The sequence below is a fragment of the Pleurodeles waltl genome, chromosome 3_1 (assembly GCF_031143425.1).
Source record: "Pleurodeles waltl isolate 20211129_DDA chromosome 3_1, aPleWal1.hap1.20221129, whole genome shotgun sequence".
NCBI classification, from domain to species: Eukaryota; Metazoa; Chordata; class Amphibia; order Caudata; family Salamandridae; genus Pleurodeles; species Pleurodeles waltl.
In genome coordinates, this window is record NC_090440.1 from 1,863,162,486 (window position 1) to 1,863,179,687 (window position 17,202).

Genomic DNA, 17,202 nt, shown 5'->3' on the forward strand with positions numbered 1-17,202 from the left:
ATGGTATGCAGCCATTTTACCTCTCAGATGCTGGACCAAAGTTGCTAGACAGACCATGAAACATACAAGCGATAAGCCCAGTGCTGCAGTAACTTGGACATGCCCCTAGACTTCTCCTAAAGATGAAGGGAAGCTTCCTTGGGATGTGACTTTTGGCATGCATTTGAATCAGTTCCTCTGTGAACAGCTTTTAAGGTGCCTGTGCAAATTAATATGGTAGTGCTGCACCAAAGCAGAACATGACCTGTGTTTCAAAGATAATCATCACCTTTTTATGAAGTGATATAATTAATCAAATAGGCAACAGCTCTCTGTAATGCCATGTTGCTTTGAACTGAAGAGGAGAAACTTAAGACCTTCAATTTATTGTGAGAGGACAAGAAACTGGGTTGCCCTCTCTCCAACACGTCCATCATCAGGTGATCCAGGAAACAGCTAGAACCATATGTTGGAAAACTGCAGAGTCATGTTAAACTTCATTCATGACATACAGCGGTCAGGTAGGTCAGACTAACACCTGTCTCTTGACAGAGTAAATGGCTTGAAGTCAATGACATTTGCTGGCAGCTTGATAGTAGGATGCTTGTAAAAATATTACACGATGATGGAGAAACATAAAAAACTCAGTGAAGGTCTAAATTGCTACCACAAATGGCATGAGGAAAAATAAAACAGATGTCAGAATTGAGATAGCTGCCTGAATAGGTCCCCCATAATACCTCCCTCCTGGGTACTACTCCACAGATGAGGGGGTCCTGGCACAGCCTACTCCTAAGAGAGGTATTTGAAATACTTATTTTGGAAACTACTCAACATTAAAGAAGACAATCCCCTTACCTTACTATCATCACCTTGCCTCATTCGTCCTGGACTTTGAGGAACTGATGGGCGTTTCTTTCCTTTCTCTTGTTGAAAAATATCTTGCAGTCTGCAATTAGACAGATAAATGTATGTAAAAACCAAGTATTAAACAAAGTATTTTACTTGACGGATTCAAATGTATTTCTTCATACATTTAACATATGTTTCCATGTGATAAACCCCAACTGATTATCAATTCACCACTTTTCACCTGAAACTCTACAAGCTCCAAGATGATTAGATAGGCTGTGCTGCACATCAGTACAGTTGTGTGACATAGGAGAGATTCTGTAAAGCAGGCCAAATTTTCAACAGAAGGACCGAGGCAGATGAGAACTTTTTCCAATCCAACTTTCCTTCTCATGCTTTTTCTAAGCAAATAGGGACTGTTTTTTTGTGCTTAATCAATTCATATGCAGCCATGCAATATGTATGAAAGATCTTCTTTGTTCCATTTCACCTTGGTGCACAGAGACATGAATTTCAATCCTTAAGTTTTGCCTCTTGGAAGAGTAAACCAACTGACACAGAAGACTGCCCTGGAGGGCAGGAAAAACTTCTATGCCGGGGTGCCATTTTATCTCTGATACTGCAAGCCTTCGCCATATCAGTCCTCTAAACTACAAGGAGCCTTTTGCACTTGAATTTTAAAGTCTACATTGAACAAATAAAGCAAGAGTGTAGGAGGTTGGCTCTGTATAGACTATCTCAAAGTGAGATATAGTGTGCACAGAGTCCAAGGGTTACCCTTAGGTGTTGTTAGTGGCAAAATTAGATAATACTAATAGCTCTATTTTGTGGTAGTGTGGTTGAGCAGTACGCTTATCAGAGGGTAGTGTTAAGCATTTGTTGTACACACACAGGCAATAAATGAGAACACACACTCAAAGACTTTACTCCAGGCCAATAGGTTTTTTTATAGAAAAATATTCCTAATTTATTTTAAAACCACAAGATTCAGAATTTAGGTAAGCACATACAGGGAGTGCAGAATTATTAGGCAAATGAGTATTTTGACCACATCATCCTCTTTATGCATGTTGTCTTACTCCAAGCTGTATAGGCTCGAAAGCCTACTACCAATTAAGCATATTAGGTGATGTGCATCTCTGTAATGAGAAGGGGTGTGGTCTAATGACATCAACACCCTATATCAGGTGTGCATAATTATTAGGCAACTTCCTTTCCTTTGGCAAAATGGGTCAAAAGAAGGACTTGACAGGCTCAGAAAAGTCAAAAATAGTGAGATATCTTGCAGAGGGATGCAGCACTCTTAAAATTGCAAAGCTTCTGAAGCGTGATCATCGAACAATCAAGCGTTTCATTCAAAATAGTCAACAGGGTCGCAAGAAGCGTGTGGAAAAACCAAGGCGCAAAATAACTGCCCATGAACTGAGAAAAGTCAAGCGTGCAGCTGCCACGATGCCACTTGCCACCAGTTTGGCCATATTTCAGAGCTGCAACATCACTGGAGTGCCCAAAAGCACAAGGTGTGCAATACTCAGAGACATGGCCAAGGTAAGAAAGGCTGAAAGACGGCCACCACTGAACAAGACACACAAGCTGAAACGTCAAGACTGGGCCAAGAAATATCTCAAGACTGATTTTTCTAAGGTTTTATGGACTGATGAAATGAGAGTGAGTCTTGATGGGCCAGATGGATGGGCCCGTGGCTGGATTGGTAAAGGGCAGAGAGCTCCAGTCCGACTCAGACGCCAGCAAGGTGGAGGTGGAGTACTGGTTTGGGCTGGTATCATCAAAGATGAGCTTGTGGGGCCTTTTCGGGTTGAGGATGGAGTCAAGCTCAACTCCCAGTCCTACTGCCAGTTCCTGGAAGACACCTTCTTCAAGCAGTGGTACAGGAAGAAGTCTGCATCCTTCAAGAAAAACATGATTTTCATGCAGGACAATGCTCCATCACACGCGTCCAAGTACTCCACAGCGTGGCTGGCAAGAAAGGGTATAAAAGAAGGAAATCTAATGACATGGCCTCCTTGTTCACCTGATCTGAACCCCATTGAGAACCTGTGGTCCATCATCAAATGTGAGATTTACAAGGAGGGAAAACAGTACACCTCTCTGAACAGTGTCTGGGAGGCTGTGGTTGCTGCTGCACGCAATGTTGATGGTGAACAGATCAAAACACTGACAGAATCCATGGATGGCAGGCTTTTGAGTGTCCTTGCAAAGAAAGGTGGCTATATTGGTCACTGATTTGTTTTTGTTTTGTTTTTGAATGTCAGAAATGTATATTTGTGAATGTTGAGATGTTATATTGGTTTCACTGGTAATAATAAATAATTGAAATGGGTATATATTTTTTTTTGTTAAGTTGCCTAATAATTATGCACAGTAATAGTCACCTGCACACACAGATATCCCCCTAACATAGCTAAAACTAAAAACAAACTAAAAACTACTTCCAAAAATATTCAGCTTTGATATTAATGAGTTTTTTGGGTTCATTGAGAACATGGTTGTTGTTCAATAATAAAATTAATCCTCAAAAATACAACTTGCCTAATAATTCTGCACTCCCTGTAAATGGAAAGGTACTTCACACAGGTAAGTATGGAACTTTGAATTAAAACAGTAGTATACATAGTTTTGGCAAAAATGTCAATAAGCTAGAGAGAGGGGTTTTGTACAGCACTGGAGGGGGGGAGGTGATTGGGTGGAAACACACACACAGGCACACAAAATACACCCTCAGCGGCACAGGGGTAGCCAGGTGTAGTGTGCAAAGTAGGTGTTGGGTTTTGTGTTGAAAGCAATAGACGGACCCGGGGGTCACTCTGGCGATGCAGGCAGGGCACAGGGGGGCTTCTTGGGCCAGCTACCGACTGGGCTAGGATGAGGGCAGCCTGCTGGTCACTCCTGCACTGGTAGGTGGTTCCTCTTGGTCCTGGGGGCTGCGGGTGCAGTGCTTGGTCCAGGCGTCAGGTTCCTCTATTAACACGCAGTCAGGGGGAGCCTCTGGATCCTTTCTGCAGGTGTCGCTGTGGGGGTGTGGGGAGGTCGACTCAGGATGTCCACATCGTTAGAGTCACCTGGGGGTCCTCTCTGCAGTGTTGGTTCTTCTGGACATGAGCCGGGGTCGTCGGGTGCAGAGTGTGAAGACTCACGCTTCCGGAGTGAGGCTGGAGTCTTCTTTAAAGTTGGTTTCTTTGTTGTAGATTTGGACAGAGGCACTGTCCTTGGGAGTTTCTTGGCCCTTTAGGTACAGGTCAGTCCTCTGAGTCCTCAGAGGTCGCTGGTCCCGCTGGATGCGTCGCTGTGCACGTTCTCGGAGTCTGGAGACAGGCCGGTAGGGCTGGGGCCAATCAGTTGTTGTCTCCATCGTCTCTGCGGGGCTTTCAGGTCAGCAGTCCTTCTTCTTTCTTCAGGTTGCAGGAATCTGATTTCCTGGATTCAGGTCTTGCCCCTAAATACTCAATTTAGGGTTGTGTTTAGGTCTGGGGGGCAGTAGCCAATGGCTACTGTCCTGGAGGGTGGCTGCGCACTCTTTGTACATCCTCCCTGAGGGAAGGGGGGCACAACCCTATTCCTATTGGGGGAATCCTCCAAAGCAAGATGGATGATTTCTTAAGGCAGGGGTCACCTCAGCTCAGGACACCTTAGGGGGTTGTTTTTCTCACTATCTCCTCCGGACTTGCCACCAAAAGTGGGGGCAGTGGCCAGAGGGGCGGGCATCTCCACTAGCTGGAGTGCCCTGGGGCGCTGTGACATCAGGGTTGAGCCTTTGAGGCTCACCGCCAGGTGTTACAGTTCCCGCAGGGGGAGGTGAGAAGTACCTCCACCCAGTGCAGGCTTTGTTCCTGGCCACAGAGTGACAAAGGCACTCACCCCATGTGGCCAGAAACCCGTCTGGGTGTGGCAGGCTGGTAGGAACTGGTCAGCCTAACACTAGGAATTGGACTGGTATATAGGAGGCATCTCTAAAATGCCCTCTGTGTGCATTTGTCAATAAATCCTACACTGGCATCAGTGTGGATTTATTGTGCTGAGAAGTTTGATACCAAACTTCCCAGAATTCAGTGTAGCCATTATGGAACTGTGGAGTTCGTGTTTCACAAACCCGCAGACCATATACTCTTTATGGCTACCCTGCACTTGGTTTGGCAGGTTTGGCTTAGACACTGTAGGGGCATAGTGCTCATGCAAGTATGCCCTCACCTGTGGTATAGTGCATCCTGCCTTAGGGCTGTAAGGCCTCCTAGAGGGGTGACTTACCTATGCCACAGGCAGTGTGAGGTTGGCATGGCACTCTGAGGGGAGTGCCATGTCGACTTAGTCATATTCTCCCCACCAGCACACACAAGCTGTGAGGCAGTGTGCATGTACTGCGTGCGGGGTCCCCAGGGTGGCATAATACATGCTGCCGCCCTTAGACACCTTCCCTGGCCACAGGGCCCTTGGTACCAGGGGTACCATTTACAAGGGACTTATCTGTGTGCCAGGACTGTCCCAATTGTGGAGACAAAGGTACAGTTTACGGAAAGAACACTGGTTCTGGGGCCTGGTTATCAGGGTCCCAGCACACTTCCAATCATACCTAGCATCAACAAAAGGCAAAAAGTTAGGGGGTAACCATGCCATGAGAGGCATTTTCCTACCCTCCCATCCCCCCACCCCCCCCAAACAAAAGAGGATTAGACTAACCTTTCCCAAGAGAGTCTTCATTTTCTAAGTGGAAGAATCTGGAAAGGCCATCTGCATTGGCATGGGCAGTCCCAGGTCTGTGTTCCACTACAAAGTTCATTCCCTGTAGGGATATGGACCACCTCAACAGTTTAGAGTTATCTCTTTTCATTTGCATAAGTCATCTGAGAGGTCTGTGGTCAGTTTGAAATATGAAGTGAGTACCAAACAGGTATGATCTCAACTTTTTCAGGGACCAAACCACAGCAAAGGTCTCCCTCTCAATGGCACTCCAACACTGCTCCCGGGGGAGTAACCTCCTGCTAATAAAAGCAACAGGCTGGTCAAGGGCATCATCATTGGTTTGGGATAGAACTGCTCCTATCCCATGCTCAGAGGCATCAGTCTGCACAATGAACTGCTTTGAATAATCTGGAGCTTTCGAAACTGGTGCTGAGCACATAGCTTCTTTCAGGGTGCCTTTTGACAGTCCAAGGTCCAGTTAACTTTTCTGGGCATTTCCTTGGAGGTATGTTCTGTGAGGAGAGTCACTAAGATTCCATATTCCTTCACAAACCTCCTGTAGTATCCAGTCAAGCCAAGGAATGCCCTGACTTGAGTCTGGGTTTTTGGAGCTTCCAAGTCCAGAATAGTATGGATCCGGGGTTGGAGTGGTTGAACTTGGCCTCCACCTACAAGGTGTCCCAAGTAAACTACAGTACCCTGCCCTATCTGACATTTAGATGCCTTGATAGAGAGGCCTGCTGCTTGCACAGCCTGCAAAACCTTCTTCAGGTGGACCAGTTGATCCTGCCATTTGGAGCTAAAGACAGCAATATCATCTAGATATGCTGCACTAAAAGACTCCAAGCCAGCGAGGACTTGATTCACCAACCCTTGGAAGGTAGCAGAGGCATTCTTTAAGCCAAAGGGCATAACAGTAAACTGATAATGCCCATCACGTGTAGAGAATGCTGCCTTTTCTTTTGCTGCAGGTGCCATTTCAATTTGCCAGTACCCTGCTGTCAAGTCAAAGGTACTTAAGAATTTGGCTGCACCTAATTTGTCAATTAATTTATCTGCCCTTGGTATGGGGTGAGCATCTGTTTTGGTGACAGAGTTGAGCCCTCTGTAGTCCACACAAAACCTCATTTTGGCTCTTTTTCTCTAGCACTGGGTAAGGGCCACTCCATCTGTCTTGAAGTGCCCTGGGAGCCACAGGCTCCAGAACCCAGACTTTCTGGCCTGGCTGAAACTAAACCATAGCAGCATTTTGGTCATACCACAACCTCTGGAGTTGTTGGCTGGCCTCAAGATTTTTGCTTGCCTTTTTCATGTACTCTGCCATCCTAGAGCGGAGGCCTAGTCCATAGTCCACTACATCTTGCTTAGGCTCATGGAGAGGTCTCCAAGTGCCAGTGGTCCCCTTACAGGATGGCCAAACAGAAGTTCAAAGGGGGGGTGGGGGGACCCTACTCCCTGTACAGGAGGTACAAAACGTCCTTACCTTCTGGGACATATTGGACCAATAGAAATGGTTTACTAATCTCTCACAAGTCTTGGTTTGTCCCAAATGCCCAGCAAGGGGAATGTTGTGGGCTAAGGTCAGAATGAACTCCCTAAACTCCTGAGGCACTACCACTCTCCTAGAAGCACCAGGTCTGGGATCTCTTGCCCAATTGTAAAGGAGTACATCCTCCCAATAGACCCTGTGGGTTCCACTGAGATTACCTTGCTCAAGCGGCTTGCTGACATAGGCCTTCAAGAGTGGGACAACTCTTTTGTACCTCACACAGCTGTGCCCAAGAGCTGTACCTGATAAGGCTCCAGCTCCATGGACTCAGTTCCCTCAGGAGATAGAACATCTTCCTGAGAAGAAAGGTTCTGTTTCTTTTGCAGTGTAGAACCTGGTCCCTCAGTCTTCTTTTCTTTTCTCTTGGATGGTTGGGCCATTATTCCAGACTCCAACACTTCTTTTTCACCCTGTGGTCTGCATTGTGCTCTAGTCTTGACACACACCAGTGTAGGGATGCCCAGCATGGCTGCATATGTCTTGAGCTCTACCTCAGCCCATGCTGGGGACTCCAGTTCATTCTCCAGCAGACATTCTACTAGAATTGCAGAGAAGACTACCACCTGTTTTAGGTCAGTGACCCCTCCCTATTCTAAAGTTACCATTGCAATGGGATGGACTTTAGTTTGATTGTCAACATTTGTGACTGGATAGGTGTAGGAGGCTGGCCTGGCTTGTAGTGGGTATCAGAGGTACTTACACCTTGTGCCAGGTCCAGTTATCCCTTATTAGTGTAGAAGAGGTGTTTCTAGCATCTTAGGCTGATAGAATGTAGCTATGGCAAAGCAGCTTAGGCTGAACTAGGAGACATGTAAAGCTCCTACTATACCACTGGTGTCATATGCACATCATAAGAAAACACAATACACAGATATACTAAAAATAAAGGTACTTTATTTTTATGACAATATGCCAAAAGTATCTCAGTGAGTACCCTTAGTATGAGGATGAGAAATATACACAAGATATATGTACACAAACCAAAATCATGCAGGTAATAGCAAGAAAAGTAATGCAAGCAGTGTAAAATTACAGTAGATTGCAATAGGAGCACATAGGTATAGGGGCAACACAAACCATATACTCCAAAAATGGAATGCGAACCACGAATGGACCCCAAACCTATGTGAGCTTGTAGAGGGTCGCTGGGACTGTAAGAAAACAGTGAGGGTTAGAAAAATAGCCCACCCCAAGACCCTGAAAGGTAGGTTTAAAGTGCACCTACTACCCCCAGAGAGCACAGAAGTCGTGATAGGGGGATTCTGCAGGAAGAACAAACACCAGCAATGCAACAACAGTGGATTTCCGGACCTGATTACCTGTAAGATAAGGGGACCAAGTCCAAGACTCGCGAAAGTGTCGAGAGTGGGCAGGACCCCCAAGAAATGCCAGCTGAGGGAGCAAGGAAGCTGCCACCTGTTGGAAGAAGCTTGGTGTTCTGCAAGAACGAAGAGGACTAGGAACTTCCCCTTTGGAGGATGGATGTCCCACGTCGTGAAGAAGCTTGCCGAGTTGTTCCCACGCAGAAAGACCGCAAACAAGCCTTGCTAGCTGCAAGGGTCGCGGTTAGGGTTTTTGGATGCTGCTGTGGCCCAGGAGGGACCAGGATGTCGAACTTGGAGGAGGAGACAGAGGGGGCGCCCAGCAACGTAGGGAGCCCTCACAGAAGCAGGCAGCACCCGCAGAAGTACCTGAACAGGCACTTAGAAGAAAAGTGAACCGGAGTCCACCCGAAGTCACAAAAGGGAGTCCCACGACGCCGGAGGACAACTCAGAAGGTTGTGCACTGCAGGTTAGAGTGTCGGGGACCCAGGCTTGGCTGTGCACAAAGGAAATCCTGGAAGAGTGCACAGGAGCCGGAGCAGCTACAAATCACGCAGTACCCAGCAATGCAGTCTAGCCTGGGGAGGCAAGGACTTACCTCCACCAAACTTGGACTGAAGAGTCCCTGGACTGTGGGAGTCACTTGGACAGAGTTGCCGAGTTCCAGGGACCACGCTCGTCGTGGTGAGAGGGGACCCAGAGGACCGGTGATGCAGTCTTTTGTTGCCTGCGGTTGCTGGTGGATGATTCCGTTGACCCACGGGAGATTTCTTCAGAGCTCCTGGTGCAGAGAGGAGGCAGGCTACCCCCAGAGCATGCACCACCTGGAAACAGTCGAGAAAGCCGGCAGGATGAAGCGATACAAGGTTGCTTAGTAGTCGTCTTGCTACTTTGTTGCGGTTTTGCAAGCGTCCTGAGCAGTCAGCAGTAGATTCTTTGGCAGAAGGTGAAAAGGGAGATGCAGAGGAACTCTGGTGAGCTCTTGCATTCGTTATCTGGTGAGATCCCCAAAGCAGAGACGCTAAATAGCCAGTAAAGGAGGTTTGGCTACCTAGGAAGGAGGATTGGCTACCAAGAGAGGTAAGAGCCTATCAGAAGGAGCCTCTGACGTCACCTGCTGGTACTGGCCACTCAGAGCAGTCCAGTGTGCCACAAACACATCTGTTTCCAAGATGGAAGAGGTCTGGGAAACACTGGAGGAGCTCTGGGCACCTCCCCTGGGAGGTGCAGGTCAGGGGAGTGGTCACAACCCTTTCCTTTGTCCAGTTTCGCGCCGGAGCAGGGCTGGGGGATCCCTGAACTGGTGTAGACTGGCTTAGGCAGAGATGGGCACCATCTGTGCCCACCAAAGCATTTCCAGAGGCTGGGGGAGGCTACTCCTCCCCAGCCCTCACACCTATTTCCAAAGGGAGAGGGTGTTACACCCACTCTCAGAGGATGTCCTTTGTTCTGCCTTCCTGGGCCAGGGCTGCCTGGACGCCAGGAGGGCAGAAACCTGTCTGAGGGCTTGGCAGCAGCAGCAGCTGCAGTGGAGACCCCGGAAAGGCAGTTTGGCAGCACCCGGGTTCTGTGCTAGAGACCCGGTGGATCATGGAATTGTCTCCCCAATGCCAGAATGGCATTGGGGAGACAATTCCATGATCTTAGACATGTCACATGGCCATGAACGGAGATACCATTGTGACGCTGTACATAGGTAGTGCCCTATGTACAGTGCACGCGTGTAATGGTGTCCCCGCACTCACAAATTCCGGGGCATTTGCCCTGAACGATGTGGGGGCACCTTGGCTAGTGCCAGGGTGCCCTCACATTAAGTAACTTTGCACCCAACCTTCACCAGGTGACGGTTAGACATATAGGTGACTTATAAGTTACTTAAGTGCAGTGGTATATGGCTGTGAAATAACGTGGACGTTATTTCACTCAGGCTGCACTGGCAGGCCTGTGTAAGAATTGTCAGAGCTCCCTATGGGTGGCAAAAGAAATGCTGCAGCCGACAGGGATTTCCTGGAACCCCAATACCCTGGGTACCTCAGTACCATATACTAGGGAACTATATGGGTGTACCAGTATGCCAATGTGAATTGGTGAAATTGGTCACTAGCCTGTTAGTGAAATTTGGAAAGCAGAGCGAGCATAACCACTGAGGTTTTGGTTAGCAGAGCCTCAGTGAGACAGTTAGGCATCACACAGGGAACACATACAGGGCACATACTTATGAGCACTGGGGCCCTGCCTGGCAGGGTCCCAGTAACACAGACTAAAACATATATACAGTGACATATGGGGGTAACATGCCAAGCAAGATGGTACTTTCCTACAAGGAAACCTTAGGGGCTGTCCTGACTGGTGGATGACTACTCCTTGTTTTTCTTATTATCTCCTCAGGACTTACCGACAAAAGTGGGGGCTTTGTCCGGAGGGGCGGGGCATCTCCACTAGCTGGAGTGCCCTGGGGCACTGTAATATCAGGGTTGAGCCTTTGAGGCTCACTGCCAGGTGTTACTGATCCTGCAGGGGGAGGTGAGAAGCACCTCCACCCAGTGCAGGCTTTGTTCCTGGCCACAGAGTGACAAAGGCACTCACCCCATGTGGCCAGAGACCCGTCTGAATGTGGCAGGCTGGCAGGAACTGGTCACCCTAACACTAGGAATTGGACTGGTATACAGGGGGCATCTCTAAAATGCCCCCTGTGCACATTTTTCAATAAATCCCACACTGGCATCAGTGTGGATTTATTATGCTGAGAAGTCGGATACCAAACTTACCAGAATTCAGTGTAGCCATTATGGAACTGTGGAGTTCGTGTTTGACAACCCCCCAGACCATATACTCTTTAAGGCTAACCTGCACTTACAATGTCTAAGGTTTGGCTTAGACACTGTAGGGGCATAGTGCTCATGCAACTATGCCCTCAACTGTGGTATAGTGCACCCTGCCTTAGAGCTGTAAGGCCTGCTAGAGGGCTGACTTATCTATGCCACAGGCAGTGGGTTGTGGGCATGGCACTCTCAGGGGAGTGCCATGTTGACTTAGTCATTTTGTCCCCACCAGCACACATAAGCTGTGAGGCAGTGGGCATGTGCTGAATGAGGGGTCCCCAGGGTGGCATAATACATGCTGCAGCCCTTAGAGACCTTCCCTGTTCATAGGGCCCTTGGTACCAGGGGTACCACTTAAAAGGGACTTATCTGTGTGCCAGGGCTGTACCAGTTGTGGAGACAAAGGTACAGTTTACGGAAAGAACACTGGTGATGGGGCCTGGTTAGCAGGGTCCCAGCACACTTTCAATCATAACTAGCATCAACAAAAGGCAAAAGGTTAGGGGGTAACCATACCATGAGAGGCATTTTCCTACAAAGAGCACATCTTGATTTTTTGTTTCATATAAAATGGAATAAACTGCTGTTCTCATGCAAAAAGGTAGCAGAGTATAAGTTTACTAAAAGCTTAAGCTTGCCAAGTAACAGCAGTAAGCAATAGAGTCTAGAGAACACTGCACTGCTTCATGCTGCTTCAAAGGGATGCCGTGGAGTGCAACAAAACTCACAATTAAATAAAAAAAATATGAGACTACTTAGCCACTCTACAGCATCCCTTCTGTACAGCTTTATGGAATGTCCTATTCTAAAAAAATAAATAAAAAAAAAAGTTGAATAGCTTCTTGAAAATTACAAGCATGATTTTATCTCACTGTTCGGCGTAAGGCTTATTATAATGGATAATGATAGAAGTAAAGACAAAAAGGGAAACATATTTGTATTATGAGGATGGGGAAATTGGGGAGGTATTTAGACAGAAGCTGAACCTCAAAACAAAAAAAAACATGGATTCAACTGAAAAATGCAGGCTGGGCAATCAAAAAATGTCAAACAAAAGGCCCACCTCGACTCCGAACTGTAGTCTAACTGCGATTCAATAACTATACAGTTCTCATGTACCTCCTGGTAAGATTTCTGAAACAACTGAAACTATTTTTGCCTTCTTACACCTGACAATCAAAGAACATGTATTGTTCACAAAACACTAACCGTCCTCAGATATTTAGCTGTAGATTAAAAAGGACATGTAAGAGCTAAATAAAACACCACCGAGTGAGAAATGGGTACATAAAAAGAGAATTTTGTACTATAATGCTGATTAATGGAAGGGTTATTGTAAAGTGTATCATGCCCTTCACCTGCTGTTCCAGGCCTGCAGCATTTCACAGAGGCTTTGTTTCCTGATGATCAGAGACTCAAACACCGACTGCATCTGCTGTGGGGTTCCCACGGACGATGAAGACATCATTCTTGCTTGTGTCTTCTCAACCCAGTTCCGGTATTCTGCCTCCTCCATCTACAAATGAAGGTAAACGTTCAGCAGTCAACGTGCTAGTTAGCAATATATATTCTCAGATACAGAAGATGCAATGAATGTGTGTAAACATTACTACAACTCACCTAAATCCTGTTTTCTCTACAACACGTATCCTCATCGATCAATATGAAAAAGTGATTTCTAGGGCAACCTAGGCAAACAAACTTTTGATCTGTCCCTGTTAAGAAGTTTGAGACCACTTGAACAACTCAGGGGTGACTGGCGGGACACAATTTAAGTATTTGAAGGGATCACTTGACTCCGGAAGTGCATGGGACTTTAGTTGTTTAAAGCTTTTACTTGCGGATTGGTGCAGTATGCATTTAGAGTCCGTATTTTGTCTGGAGCTTTACTTTGGTAGGGTTCGACCCAGTCTTTATATTTTTTAGCTTACAGAGAGTCCTTAACTCTGACATCAATAGATGCAGGTAAGGGGTGAGGTTGAGTTCCACCACCATCTCATCTGTGTTAGACATTATTTCTCTAAAAGTTGGGATTACTTTTTAAGAATCTAAAAACTACTTCTAGAATTTAAATCCAACCTTTTACAAACTTTTAAAATTCTAAAAGAAATGCTAGCAGGGACTTACACAAGGCCCTAGCAGGACTTTTAAAAATTTAGAGAAATAGTTCAGATTGCAAAAATCAGTTTCTAATGAAAATTTTTGGAATTTAGTAGTGTGGTCAGGTATTGGCTGAGTAGTCCAGCAAATGCAAAGTCTTAGACGCCACTGCTGATCCACCAATGTCGGAAGCTGGCTATATATCAACTATCTCAAAGGGAGAGATAGTGGGCACAGAGTCCAAGGGTTCCCCAAAGAGTTAAGATAGTGGCAAAATTAGATGATTCTAATGCTCTATTTTGTAGTAGCGTGGTCGAGCAGTAGGCCTATCAGAGGGTAGTGTTAAGCATTTGTTGTACACACACAAACAATACATGAGGAACACACACTCAAATACTTAACTCCAGGCCAATAGTTCATATATAGAAAAATATCTTTTCTTTATTTTATAACCACAAGATTCAAGATTTGAAGTAAATACATAAAATGCAAGGTACTCCACACAGGTAAGTAAGGGACTTTGAATTACAGCAGTAACATACACAGTTTAGGTTAAAATGGCAATAAGCTATTTTAAAAGTGGACACTGCGCAAAAATGAACAGTTCCTGGGGGAGGTAAGTACTGGTTAGTTTTTCAGATAAGTAAGGCACTTACAAGTTCAAGTTCCTGGGTATAGGCAGCCCACCGTTGGGGGTTCAAGGTAACCCCAAAGTCACCGCACCAGCAACACAGGGCCGGTCAGGTGAAGAGGTCAAAGGAGTGGCCAAAACACATAGGCGCCAATGGAGAACAGGGGTGCTCCGGTTCCAGTCTGCCAACAGGTAAGTACCTGCGTCTTCGGAGGGCAGGTTTTGTAGAGCACTGGGGGGACACAAGTAGACACACAACACACACACACCCTCAGCGGCACGGGGTGGCCGGGTGCAGTGTGCAAAGAAGGCATCGGTTTTCAATGGAGAGACTGGGGGTCACTCTGGCAGTGCAGGCTGGGCACAGGGGGGCTTCTCGGGCCAGCCACCGACTGGGTAAGGCAGAGGGTCACCTGAGGGTCACTCCTGCACTGGAGTTCGGTTCCTTCTGGTCCTGGGGGCTGCGGGTGCGGTGCTTGGTCCAGGCGTCGGGTTCTTTGTTCCAAGAAGTCGTGGTCAGGGGGAGCCTCTCGATCCTCTCTGCATGCGTGGCTGTGGGGGCCCAGGGGGTCGTCTCAGGTCACTCATGAGGTCGCAGTTGCCTGGGAGTCCTCCCTGTAGTGTTGGTTCTCTGGAGCTCGAGCCGGGGGCGTCGGGTGCAGAGTGTGAAGTGTCACTCTTCCGGCGGGAAGAGTGAGGTCTTTAAAAGTTGCAAAGTTGTTTGTGGTTTTGAACAGTGTCACTGTTCACAGGAGTTTCTTGGTCCTTCGGGTTCAGGACAGTCCTCTGAGGCTTCAGAGGTCGCTGGTCCCTGTCGGATGTGTCGCTGTGCAGGTTCTTTGAGTCTGGAGACAGGCCGGTAGGGCTAGGGCCAAGTCAGTTGTTGTCTCCGTCATCTCTGCAGGCCTTTCAGGTCAGCAGTCCTACTTCTTGTTGTAAGTTGCAGGAATCTGATTTCCTGGGTTCTGGGGTGCCCCTAAATACTAGATTTAGGGGTGTGTTTAGGTCAGGAGGGCAGTAGTCAATGGCTACTGTCCTGGAGTTTGGCTACACCCTCTTTGTGCCTCCTCCCTGAGGGGAGGGGGGCACATCCCTAATCCTATTGGGAGAATCCTCCAAGACCAAGATGGAGAATTTCTAAAGGCAGGGGTCACCTCAGCTCAGGGCACCATAGGGGCTGTCCTGACTGGTGGGTGACTCCTCCTTGTTTTTTTAATTATCTCCTCCAGCCTTGCCGCCAAAAGAGGGGGCAGTGGCTGGAGGGGCGGGCATCTCCACTAGCTGGGATGTCCTGGGGATGCCTTTCAGGCTCACCGCCAGGTGTTACAGTTCCTGCAGGGGGAGGTGAGAAGCACCTCCACCCAGTACAGGCTTTGTTCCTGACCACAGAGTGACAAAGGCACTCTCCCCATGTGGCCAGAAACTCGTCCGGTTGTAGCAGGCTGGCAGAAACTGGTCAGCCTAGCACTAGGAGTCAGACTGGTATTCCGTGAGTAGCCCGAGACGACCCCCTTGGACCTCTACAGCGACGTCTGCAGAGAGAATCCCCTGACCTCGACTGCCTGTAACAAGGGACCCGACGCCTGGACCAAGTAGTGCACCCGCACCCCTCAGGACCTGAAGGAACCGAACCTCAGTGCAGGAGTGACCCCCAGGCGACTCTCTGCCTAGCCCAGGTGGTGGCTGGCATGAGAAGACCCCCCCTGTGGCTGTCTGCACCGCTAGAGTGACCCCGGGTCCCTCCATTGTTTCCTATCTAAAACCCGACGCCTGCTTTGCACACGGCCCCTGTGCCGCTGAGGGTGTGTTTTGTGTGCCTACTTGTGCCCCCCGTGCTCTACAAAACACCCATGGTCTGCCCCCCCGGGGACGCAGGTACTTACCTGCTGGCAGACTAGAACCAGAGCACCCCTGTTCTCCATAGGCACCTATTTGTTTTGGGCGCCTCTTTGACCTCTGCACCTGACCGGCCCTGAGCTGCTTGTGTGGTAACTTTGGGGTTGCCTTGAACCCCCAACGGTGGGCTACCTATGCCCAGGAACTGAAACTTGTAAGTGTCTTACTTACCTCACAAACTAATCTTTACTTACCTCCCCAAGGAACTGTTGATTTTTGCACTGTGTCCACTTTTAAAATAGCTTATTGCCATGTTAACAAAGACTGTATATGATATTGCTTTTATTCAAAGTTCCTAACTTACCTGTGTGGAGTAACTTGCATTTTATGTATTTACTTCAAATCTTCGACCTGTGGTTCTTAAAATAAACTAAGAAAATATATTGTTCTATATAAAAACCTATTGACCTGGAATGTGTCTTTGAGTGTGTGTTCCTCATTTATTGCCTGTATGTGTACAACAAATGCTTAACACTACCCTCTGATAAGCCTACTGCTCGACCACACTACCACGAAATAGACCATTAGAATTATCTAATTTTGCCACTATCTTACCTCTCAGGGGAATCCTTGGACTCCGTGCACACTACTTCTTACTTTGAAATAGTATTTACAGAGCCAACTTCCTACAGTGTGCATTTATTGTGCTGAGAAGTTTGATACAAAACTTCCCAGATTTCAGTGTTGCCATTATTGAACTGTGGAGCTCGTGTTTGACAAACTGCCAGACCTTATGCTCTTTATGGCTACCCTGCACTTACAATATCTAAGGTTTTGCTTAGACACTGTAGGGGCATAGTGCTCTTGCACATATTCCCTCACCTGTGGTAGAGGGCCTGCTAGAGGGGGTGACTTATCTATGCCACAGGCAGTGTGAGGTGGGCATGGCACTCTGAGGGGAGTGCCATGTCGACTTAGTAATTTGTTCCCCACCAGCACACACAAGCTGTGAAACAGTGTGCATGTCAAGAGTGAGGGGTCCCCAGGGTGGCATAAGACATGCTGCAGCCTTTAGAGACCTTCCCTGGCATCAGGGCCCTTGGCATCAGGGGGACCATTTTCAAGAGACTTATCTGAGTGCCAGGGCTGTGCCAATTGTGGAAGCAAAGGTACAGTTTAGGGAAAGAACACTGGTGCTGGGACCTGGTTAGCAGGGTCCCATCACACTTTCAATCATAACTGGCATCAACAAAAGGAAAAATGGTGGCTCATGTTTTTGACTTTGCTAAATTGATGTGTCCTGGTTTATTAATGTCACCTCCTAAAGGGTTTATGCAAACAACCTATTGCCAATTAATGACATGTATATAGAAACCAAGTCGTTTTTACTAATTACAACAGCTTTCTGTTCATCT

At 47.4% G+C, this 17,202-nt stretch overlaps 1 protein-coding gene across 3 annotated transcripts in view; it reads right to left on the minus strand.

The window, feature by feature from the left end:
* Positions 1-17,202, minus strand: part of PIKFYVE (phosphoinositide kinase, FYVE-type zinc finger containing) — a 1,212,885-nt gene that overhangs the window by 415,649 nt on the left and 780,034 nt on the right. For all 3 annotated transcript variants that reach the window (XM_069225943.1, XM_069225942.1, XM_069225940.1), the window contains 2 exons: positions 12,579-12,736; positions 838-928 (listed from right to left, as the gene is read on the minus strand). In XM_069225943.1, the coding sequence (XP_069082044.1) occupies positions 838-928; positions 12,579-12,736 (249 nt within the window). The remainder of the gene's footprint in view (positions 1-837; positions 929-12,578; positions 12,737-17,202) is intronic.